This window comes from Solanum stenotomum, chromosome 3 (assembly GCF_019186545.1).
Source record: "Solanum stenotomum isolate F172 chromosome 3, ASM1918654v1, whole genome shotgun sequence".
Classification (NCBI taxonomy): Eukaryota; Viridiplantae; Streptophyta; class Magnoliopsida; order Solanales; family Solanaceae; genus Solanum; species Solanum stenotomum.
In genome coordinates this window covers 65,427,526-65,439,383 of record NC_064284.1, presented here as the reverse complement: position 1 = coordinate 65,439,383, position 11,858 = coordinate 65,427,526, and the positions used below count along the sequence as shown (strand labels likewise).

The 11,858-nt window shown below is 31.4% G+C and overlaps 1 protein-coding gene and 1 pseudogene across 1 annotated transcript; one reads left to right on the top strand and one right to left on the bottom strand.

Annotated features, from left to right (window-relative positions):
- Positions 1-373: 373 nt before the first annotated feature.
- On the top strand, positions 374-4,742 carry LOC125858129 (uncharacterized). Its single transcript, XM_049537814.1, has 6 exons — positions 374-454; positions 1,957-2,171; positions 2,261-2,400; positions 3,314-3,460; positions 3,592-3,651; positions 4,269-4,742. The coding sequence occupies exons 2-6, from the start codon at positions 1,994-1,996 to the stop codon at positions 4,443-4,445; spliced, it is 702 nt and encodes a 233-aa protein (XP_049393771.1). The 5' UTR covers positions 374-454; positions 1,957-1,993; the 3' UTR covers positions 4,446-4,742.
- An 840-nt stretch (positions 4,743-5,582) lies between these two features.
- LOC125859196 (purine permease 21-like) lies at positions 5,583-11,648 on the bottom strand (annotated as a pseudogene).
- Positions 11,649-11,858: the final 210 nt, after the last annotated feature.

Genomic DNA, 11,858 nt, shown 5'->3' with positions numbered 1-11,858 from the left:
TTTGTATTTTTATAAAGTCAAATCTCTCTATAACAATTTTTTCTAAAGAAAGATCTTTTAATAAGGACGAAAAATTCAAACAACATTATTAAAAAACTTTACGCTTTTAATATAGTATATATAATATAGATAAATAATTCTCCCTCTCTCAAGTTATGTTGCGGTGTTTGACGTGCAACAAATCTTCAGATTTATTAATTTTCTTTTTAACTTATGATCTAAAATAAACCGTAGTTATGTATCCATAAATCATATCATTAAAATAAAATAAAAAATATATATATAAACATAATATTTGGGCCAGTCGGGTTGATGTACTTGGGCCTTTATTCAAACTAATGACCCAACTTCATTTAACCCGAATTTTTCACTACAGATTTCACAGATGCAAATTTGATGGATTTTGTGCTGAATTCCGATTGATTTTTCGCCGGCCGATTTGAAAAGACAGCAGGTTAGTTACAGATTTAGCTCTTTGTCTCGTCGAAATTAATCTCTGTTTCATTGATTTTATGGGTTTACAATTTTATTTTATTTTTTTGGTCCAAAATTTCAATTTTATGAATTGGGTTTGCAAAATTTTGATTTTGTTCCCACTGTATAAAGAAAAGTTTCAATTTTTCTGAATTGGGTTTATAAAATTTTGGTTTTGTTCCCGCCGTATAAAGAGAAGTTTCAAATTTCATTTTTTTCGGAATTGGGTTTGCAAATTTTTTCATTTAGTTGCGATGTGTTAAGTTGATAATGGCTTCACGCTATGATGATTGTGCTGATCTGCCTTTTAGTATTACTGAATACTGATTAGATTACTGAATATTTTTCTCGAAAAGAAATGACAAGTTGTGGTAGGAAATTGTAAGTGAAGTTATTAAGCTTCCCAAAAATCCAACCACGAGCACAGGAATAGTTGTGATGAAGTTAGCATTTGGCATGAGCTAAAATAAAATGAAAAAAAGGGTTGTATACAGTGTTACTAATAGTAGATGTTGAAGAAGCCTTATAAGAGTATACGAAGGCAAAGAAAGAAGATAAGAAGATATGTCTTTTGGTAAACTTAAGGATGTATGGTGTGTGTGTGAATTTTTAAGCTAGCATGACTGGAGGAGAGGGATTTGGGTCTGATGTTTGTAAGGTGTCTGTTTATTTTGATTAACGGAGGCAGCACAGACTACAGAGGGGAGACCCATGAGGTCTCGGACTCTAAAAAATACTAGGCAAATTCTTTCTATCTTCCCTAACTTTTGGTGGGCAGAGTACCCGGTACTTGTGCTGATGGGAGGTAGCAGGTATCTAGTGGAATTAGCGGAGGTGCACATAAGTTGGCCCGGACACCACCATCATAAAAAAAAAGGAGCTACTACTTTTAAAGAACTAATTTCCATAAAGGCAAATTATTGAAAAATATTTGAATTAAATTAGTCTAATATAGCATAATGAATAACGAGTAGTCATATTGCCGATCCCTAGTGTTTTTTTTTAGTTTTTATTTGAAGGAATAGCTTATTGATTGGTATGAAATGTTCACGGCAAGTATTCTAGATTTGGGATGAAAAGTTTGGAGTCATATACCAAATCCTTCTATCGATACTGTGGATTTTAATTTTAGACCTTTCAAATAAATTGATCAGTAATAACCATAAAATCCTAATCTCTACTCAAACAGACATTTGAGTTAATGTTTGTATGTAAAGTGACTTTGATAGTTATTATCTCCTGTAACTAATAGTTGTATAGTCTATCAAGGCAGTTAACCATAGAGACTGGTCTGCGTTTGGGTATGTATTCAAGCTTTTCATTTAGGCTTTGTAAACAAAACATATCTAATCAATACTCATCTTGTATAATCGGTATTTGAATTTCCATTTGAAGCATGCCTCAGGTTAATGAAATGAATATCATTTACCTTTATAAGGTTGTGCTTTGGAACTTATGCTGATTGCTTGAAATGTAATTCAGGATCTCTGTCTTCAGCTGAGGTGCAGAGCTTCTTGTAATGGAGAAGGGGGATTGTTGCCTCTCCACTATGGCATCATCAAATATCGCAGTTCTATTAACTATTGGTGTCATCACTGTACTTGTGATACGAATTATTTATGTTATTTATAGGAGCAGAAAGCCGCTTCACTCCAAATCTCCACGATCCCTCAGTACTCTTATTGTTCTGGGTTCAGGTCTAGTTTTAGCTCTGATAGTTTTTCTTCTGTTTTACTGCCTTTTGCTTAAAGTCGTTCTAAATCTTTTAAGTTCAACTATAATGTAGGTGGTCACACAGCAGAAATGTTAAACTTATTATATGTCCTTCAAACAGAGAGGTTTAAGCCGAGGTATTATATTGCCGCTGCTACTGATAATATGAGTCTCCAAAAAGCACATGTGTTTGAGGATTCCTTGCTCGGTAAGGTATAGAACATCAGTTTAATTTATTTGTTGGTTTTTCTTTCCCTCTTTTAATCAGACAATAATATGTCAGAAAAACGACGAATGGAGTAGTGTGTGGTTTCTTGTGTCTATGAACCAAGAGAGGATAACATTTTTGCATTAGCTGTTAACACATTATTCTTGTGACTTCTCTCAACACCTTTATCAGTTTTGGATTAGGCTTCTAAGTTTCCTTTTGGATCTTAACACCTTGTTCACTGTGTCCAAAATTTGATTGCCTTAGTTGTTAAGTGACTAATATAGCCATCAGTCACTCAGGTCCATCATTGTTCCTAGTTGCTTGCTCATGCAGTTCAATGTGAAATGTTAGACTTCGCTTTTTCTACCGGTAGAGGTGTAAAAGTGCCAAACCATGTATGTTCAACATCAGGCGGCAATTTTCAGGAAGTTTGGCTTGAATATCATTGTAACCTAAAGATCTCTCCAAATCAAAATGTGTTGCTTCTTGTAGAGCCTAATCTTAGAACTCGTAGACTGGCAGTCCTTATCTTTTACAAATGTATCAAAAACAAAGATTCATAGAAGTCCCAAACGCCAATTTGTGCATCCAGTATGGTAAATCACATGATTTCTCATAAAGAGATGAAAAATGTTTGTGCAAATGTGTTCCATGTATATATGTTGGGAACATTTAGCTGTAAGTTGTCTGCATACAACTATGTGTATCTTGCTTTTCGCAGCTGAGATAAAACCATAGTCTGTATGTTCTTTCAGATTGTCTATCTTAGGTTTGGAGGGGTGTTCATTATCTTCTAGTTGTTTAGAGTATTTGAAATACATTTGCAACACCACAGAGGCCTCCTCTTCTCCCGGAACTGATCACGCTATTCTATTCTTTTATTGGCTATATTAATAGGACTACCTCTTATTCTAGGAAGCGCTCAAGGGAGTAGGGGGGGCTGAATTCATGCAGATATATCGAAGTCGAGAAGTTGGTCAATCGTATATAACCTCAGTTGGAACCACATTGGTTGCAATTGCACATGCGTTGTGGTTAATGATCAAGATCAGACCCCAAGTGGTATCAGACAAAGCTCTCATATTACCTTTTACTCTCCCCCCTCCCTTGAAATTGAATTATCAATCTGCAGATATTTTTTCCTTTTTATATCCCGGTCTTCTGATTTATCTATATTTGGTACTTTGTCTCAGATTCTGTGCAATGGCCCTGGAACGTGTATTCCACTATGTGTAATTGCCTTCCTTTTCAAGGTTTGTTTATTAGAAAGTAATCTTTTGTTCTTTCAACTTACTTGAATAGTCAAGTTGGATGCTAGGATACTGATTACATGCAGAATATCTTTTAACGTCCCGATTTAGAAAAAAATGGATCAGACTCACGTCCATTCCTGTATTTTCAACTATGTTTCTTGGACTCTTAAAAATGTCGACAACTGCATGTCGGATCCTCCAAAAGTAGTGTATTTCAGAGTATTCGGCTGAGGTGATGCCACATTTTTGGAGTGTCCTAGCAACATAGATTTCAAAGTGTATAGGACGACAACAACTTGGACCATTTTGTCTTTTCCTTGTCGGTTCATAAATATTTGCCTCGACTTATCATGGCATGATATTGTTGAGAACTCTTATCCTCTAAAATTCCTTGAGCTTATTTGGTTTCATGGCCTCTCCAAGCTTATTTGGCATCATCCCTTTAAAAAAAATATGAACAAACCTCACAAAAGGAGGAAGAAAACAGTCAATGAATCAAAAGAGAGCACTTGACTACTCACAGAGTCACATTGATATCGAACTTGCAAACACTTGTAGTTTCTTATGATCCTTCAAGGTGACATTTGAGGTGCTAATTGAAAGTTCAATTGCTTCAGGTTTTGGGAATTAGGTGGTCATCGATTTTCTATGTCGAGAGCATTGCAAGAGTCAGGAAGCTGTCTTTAAGTGGTTTGCTTCTTTACAAGCTACACATGGCAGATCAGTTATTCGTGCAATGGCCACAACTAAAAGAGAAGTATCCGCGAGCTCATTATGTTGGTCGTCTTATGTAATCTATCAGTTTCTGATCTATTATAGTGAGGTACGTAGTACTCGAGCTCTGTTGATGCGTTTGAAGAGTTCTACAAATGGATGTAAAGGGTCTTCGTTTGAAAGAAAATATTATTGTTATCTTCTTGAGGCAAGGAAAGAAATTAATGATCATTTCGAAGTGATTGGCATCATTGTTGTTGTTTTTGTATCATATAGGTAACTTGTTAAGTTAAAGATTCCAGAGAGAATTAACAAATACAAGTGTATTTACGTTCCACTTTTCCAAAGTTTTATACATGAGTAAACCTTTTGACATATTTTATTATGAATTTAGACTGGAAGCTCATTACTAGTTGTTGTTGCTAGATGAAACATTCTTGGCAATCAACTTAGTGGCAAAGTTGTCTCCATATGACTTGTAGGTCACGGGTTCTGGAATCCTCCGTTGTTACTTGTGTCAGGTAAACTGTCTATGTCATACACACCTCGGGATGTAGCCCTTTCTTGGACCTACAATTCACGGATTTGAACCGTGAAATCACCCTTTAGATACTTGTGTTAGGGTAGGCTGCCTACCTCCCCCCAATCGGTACTTGCCTATGTCAGAGATGTAGCCCTTTCTTGGAAGTTGGACCTACAAGTCACGGGTTTGAGCAGTAATATCACATGTTTGCATATTGCATTCATAGTTCATAAAACTAACTAGGTGAAACATAAATACAACATAGGGATTATTACACAAATAGCTGGATGTGTGAGCTTATTCATATTATTGGCTTCAACTCATAGCGACATTAAACAACTTTATAAAATAAAACTACCTTAAAGGGACTCCGGGACATTTTGAGAAGTAAAGAAAAATATTGATTTATTGTAAGTCGCAAAGTAATCTTGCTGTCACGAACCACTTGGATTTAATCCCATTCAACATTTCTGTCCAACTTATAGGAAGTACTCAACAATATATCAAATAAGGTCATTTATCCAGTACCAAATTGAAAGGCCCAATAAGAACTTTTTATTTCAACTTGAATATATACATAATTGATCACATTTATATGTACACCTCTTGAAAAGTTGACAAAAAAACATAATTTACAATAGAATATTACACAAGAGTGGATTTACTCAGTGCACACCAAAAGAGTAGCGGCTGCGAGTTTTTCCGGGGTTCAACTAGAGGAAACTTCTCTAGAGTTTTGTTCTATTAACTCTTCCTTGGCATCCATATGATTGAGATATTGTTGATAAATTTGTGAACCAAATCCCCAAAAGGCTAAAAACATAACCACCAACTTCAAACCTTTAATCTTTTCATGAAGAAAAATCACAGCAAAAATTGGAGTAATTGGAGCCCCTAAATTGTTAAAAACATTGGACATTAGGGGGTTGACTTTAAAAACTAGCCCAATTGAAGCCACAACATTTAATTGACATGAAATGGCAATAAAAGACAAGATGACTACATAAGATAATTTCCCTAATTGGTATTTTTCCATCTCCATGATTAAATTCTTCCAATCTCCACTTACAAAAAAACTTAGTAGGATCACTATGCTTGCAACTAGGGTTTGGTAAATTGACATCTCTATAATATCTATGAACGTCCTACCCTTTATTATTTTTCGATACGAAAATTCGGTTAAAGAAAGCACTAAGGAATACGTCACGGACCCACCAATCGTAGAAAAAAATCCTAGCAAAAACTTTCCACTAGACGTTTCCCCGGACTCATTATTATGAACCACCAGAATGACTGAGGCAGCTATTACAAGTACTACAGAGTTTACTATAGTTGGGGTGAACTTATGTGCATTGTGGAATAAAGAGAAGATAATAGTGAACCCTAGTCGAGTGGTACCAGTGAGAGAGTATGTTGTGACTTGAAGGTACTTTAGACCGACAGAGTTGAAAACACTAACCCCACCAAGTAACACACCTAGAACAACATAAACTAAAAAGATTATGCAAATATGGGGTTCTTGATTTCCTTTAATCACCTCAATTTGGCTATTATTTTTGAGTGAGACATAGTATAGGAAAGGAAGAAGAATTGGGAACCCTGCATTTTGCACTAATGAGACTAACCATATACTTTTACCACCTTTGGTAAAATATGTTTTAACCAATAGTGTTGTTACTACGTCTCCAATTAGAGTAAAAAGGGTAAAAATGGCAACTTGGTACCACCATTTATGCTTAGCAAAGTACGAACAAGAATGTGTTGATCCACTTGATTCAATGTTGGAATTTTCATCCTCACATATTTCTTCATCTATCAAAAAGATAAAAAGTAAAGAATAACTAAGATAATGTTTAATAATTAAGGCATAGTTGTCTAAAAAGACGAGTTTAAGTTATATATTCCGTCAGTTTAAGGAAATTATAAAAGATGAGGTCACTTGATATTATAAAAATTCTTCACAATGACATGTATATAACTCATATGATGAAAATAATTCTAACTAAACCAATGAGACGATAGTCGCAAATTAAAGCAAACGTGTTTTGTTTACTAGTATTGAAACTTACTTTAAGGAGTAGAAAAGCTTACAACACAAGTATAGCGCGAAGTGCAATAACAAAGTAAGCTTTTGAAAACTTACAATATAAGTAATAGAGCAAAACGTAACGGGGCAGAAGTGACTCTAAGAATTTAACTTATACATACTGATTCATATACTGTAACAAGTTATTTATCATATTTAACGGATTAGATCATGTTAATTATTAGAAATATTACATGTAACTAAAAGAACCCCCAACTTAAACATGCTTTAGTTTTTCTAAAACAAGCTTAATTTTTAACAAAATGACATTTATTCCCAAATAAAAAATTACATTAAAAGCTACTTCAAAATAATTTAAGAATTGGTTTGTGGAAAGCTTTTGGAGAATGTGTTTTCTTCATTTTATTGTTTGGATTAAACAAATCAGCACACACGTACCCACTACACCTACTCCACTATAATTTGCTTTTAATTCTTGTCTCCTTTACTTTATATAATTAAAAATCGAGTATCTATAAAAAAAATAATTTGCGTGCTTGATAAAGATTAGGATAATGTTTATGTATATTATATATTTTTTAAAAAATATTTATAAAACTACACTGAGTATATTGATGTATATATATTTCATAAGTACAGTCTGGAAAAAATAAAATTTATGCATATCTTACTACTATCTTGAGAAATAGAACCAATAACTATTTCCGAAAGATCCCAACTTATTATTTTCTGTTTATATATAATGAATTATCATTGCCTTTTTTTTACCCTACAATTATTGTCTCTTTTTTGGCTACTTTCTCAAAATGTGGCTCTACCATATAGCAAAGGTCACAATTTTCATTGCCACCTAAGATGTCATTTTAGGAAAGAAGCTTATAATATAAATATAAATATATAATATGACAAAAGAAGAAAGATATTTGGAAGCAAATAAAAGAACACCACTTATCACCTGACATCTACAAGAATAGATATATTTTTTTTAATAGCTGTCTGCTATTCGATCAAGGGAGGATGTATCAGTTACGAGTTCAATTCAATTCATAATTTTCGAAGTATATATAAAAATTATTAAATTATAATAAATAGTGGACATGAACTCATAACTTTAAAAATATACTAACATATTTGATGAATCTTGAAAGATTGAATTTATAAAACTTAAATTCTGAATTCATTTTTGTGCTAAATAAATACTGACTTGATCAATTTAAATTTGCACCATATAAGATTCAATAAAAAGGAGTGCTCAATAACGTGAAATTCTCGTTGTTCATTCTGTTTTGAGATAATTATTTAGTAAATGAAACCCCCCACCCGTCCTTCCTTTTTTTTGTTGCAATTTATGAATCTTTATACTACGATTCAGAAATCACTTTTGAGCAAATTAATAATCTTGTGAAACAATATTAGTTCATAGTGTAAAAAGCATATCAAAAGACAATAGTGTTTTATCAATCCAAAAATTTATATTTGGAGAACTTTAGAAATAGGAACAAAACATAAATAGTGGCCTAAAAAGGAATATTTGCATAAATCAAATTTCCCGATCACAATTTTTTTATTTATTTCTACGAGTTGAATTTGAGACTTTGAGACTTTGAGACTTCTAATTAAAGAATTAAGTTCTTGTTTTAGTCGGTTTCAAAAAATATAATAATTTAAACAATTTTTTTACTTTTTAAAATTTATCATTAATGACATGTTCTACTAACCATACAAATATCGACAAAGTTTGAGAATTAAAAATTTAAACAACTTTCAATAGAACAATAAATTCTATAATTAAGCACGTTGTCATATAAAGTCAAGAATAGAAGGAATATTTTATTTTGAAAAACAACCCACCAAAGAGGATTAATTGTCAAATCATTTTTATAAAAGAAAAAAAATATATAATTAAGAAAAAAGAAATTAAGCTTGAGTGTAATAAACTCAAGCTTCATAATTGACATTTGAACCTCTCACAACCACGGGCGGATGCAATTATTTAGTCATGAAAATTCAAATAATTTTAAAATGGAAAAAGACTCAAATATATTATCGAACTTTGAGAAAAGACTCATCTATGTCATTTGTTAAAAAATTTAGCTCGTCTATGTCATTTTTGTTTGAGAAAAAAGGTTCATTCATGCCATAATTTGTTAACTGAAATGGCATAGATGAGCCAAACTTTTAACGGATGACATAGATAAATCTTTTCTCAAAGTTTGATGATATATTTGAGCCTTTTCCCTTTTAAAAAATTATTTAATTAATAACGTGATCGAATCATAGTTGACCACGTGTACAAAATGATTTACAAAATGAAATTGTTTTCAATTAACAAATAATGACATATATGAGCCAAACTTTTAACGGATGACATAAATAAGTACTTTCTGAAAGTTCGATGACATATTTGAGTATTTTCCCTTTCAAAAATACAATAGCTTTTACACTAAAAATCTTGAATCTGTCTCTATTCATACCTACTCACCCTCGCTCTAGCTCCCATCCCGCCCCTACCCCCTTCCTTCCTATTTTGACTATTTATCTAGATTATATATAAATATTTTTGAAACAATATTTTCTACACATATTTTCTTATCAAACATATAAAAAATAAGTATTAAAAAATATCTTTCTTTTAAGAAAAAACATTATCCTCAAAATAAAAAAAACAGTCATCCCAAACACACCCTTAACATAATGGCAAACATTACCATATCTGCAGCTGAAATATCAAAGGAAATTCCTATCTAACAAACAAACCTCCACACCATTATTTAGATCCAATGAATGAAACCATATTATGTTTTATTTCCGTTCTGGTGTTCGATACTCGTATTAAAGCCTAATTGATTCAAATTCAAACTATATAAGGTTTTTTTATGGGGAAAATACTCACTAACAAGATTTTTTTTTCATAACTAGGACTTGAACATGAAAACTATAATTGAATTAAAGATGAACGAACCTTAAGCACTCCCTAATAATAAACTATTTTTTCATAACGAGGAGTAGAACCTGAGACCTCTAATTAAAGGTGGAAGAAGCTCAAGCGCTTCCAAGAAGAATTTTTTTACATAATCAAGACATGAATTGGAACATCTGATTAAAGGTGGAGGAACCTCAAGTGATCCGCAACATTTTTTTTTTTACATAATCAGGACTCGAATCAAAGACATCTCATTAACGGTGGACGAACCTTAAACGATCCTAACATAAATAAAATTCATAACGAAGGCTCGAATCTCAAATTCAAGAACTCTAATTAAAGATGAAGAAAGAGAGAAATGAAAATTTCAAAATTAGGAGAAAATAAATAAAGAAAAATTGAGAATAGATAGATACTAACTTGGGATATCTAAGAGGTTTTGTTGAACTTCTTCCATAGAGTTATCTTCTTTTGCTTTATTGGCTGGAAATTTTGTGAAATAGATTTTGTTTTTCCCAAAATAGGGAAGAAACATATAATATGTTGATATGTAGAGTGAGAAGAATGAAAGAAAAAGACTTTAGAGTATAATGATATAATAAATTATAAGTTGCCGTGCACTTCACTTATAACCTTTTTTTAAAAAAATAAAAATAGTCTGATACACAAAACATCTCATATCAATATAGATTTGAGAATATAAACAATCTATTTTAATAAAATAAAAAAATTAGTGATTATTTTCACGATTCGTAGTTTGAAATCATGAACTATAGGTCACAGAAAAATAATTTTATAGTTACTTCAAGCCTTTCATTCACTTATAATAAGCTACTCCCTCTGTTTCAATTTAATTTACTTGTTTTAGTGTCTTTTTTTGTTTGCTAAAAAGGAATATCTATTTGCTTTTTTAGTATTTCTTTAATTTCAATTTTCATGTACAAAGATTTTATTTACTTTTTAAAATTTTATATTAAGTTAGAATCAGACAAATAAAGAAAAATTATTCTTATATGATAAAATGAAAGATAAATTAAAGTCAAGTCTGTCCATCTGATGACCTTTATGATCACATGAATTAGATGTTACTAAACTCTTTATTGTAAAAATAATAAGTATGAGTAATTGCTCACATTTATTAATTTTAATTTAATTAATTTAGCCACTTTTTTTATATTTTTAAATTTTGAGAAATACTGTCTCAGTTTATTAACTTTGCTCGATATAGTGGAAGTAAATGAGAACTTTTTCATTAAATTTTTTAAAAATATTTTGTAACATTTTTATTATAGCTACCAATTTTTTGAAATTTGTGGGATCGAAAATATATGTTTAAGACTTTATTTTCAACACTCAAATTTAAATTTCTCTAATTAAAATAAAAAATATTTTTTTTAATCATTTCATCAGATCGCTAACTGATATATATTATTACTATATAAGAAGAGCGAATAAGCACACTCTTCTCTGTCAACACGTGTGCTTACAGGGTTATTTTTGTCATTCTATGCTTTACTTTCATAAGTGTTGAGTACCTTAATACCACGAAATCAGTTAATAGCCTCCACGTGGGCCGGACGATGAAGGTACTTGCGTAAATAAATCAAAATAGAGGGTTGCTTTATGGTATTTCGTACTTTTCAAACTTGAAAAATGATTGTACTTGCCTGCTTCATAAATGTACTTCCTTTTTGTTGGACAGAAAAACCATTTGCTTTTTTTCCTCTTTTACGGCTAGCTTTAATTGTGTCTATTATTACTTTTGTACACCATTTCATTTTTCCTTGCATTGTTCTTATATTTTATTATTTCCAATTTCTATCCTCCAAGGATCTTTGAATATTATTTATTAATTAATTCATTCATTGATAAATTATTTATATTGTTTCTTCGATTTTAATTGTTTCATCCAAGGATCTTTGAATATTATTTATTAATTAATTCATTCATTGATAAATTATTTATATTGTTTCTTCGATTTTAATTGTTTCATCTATTTT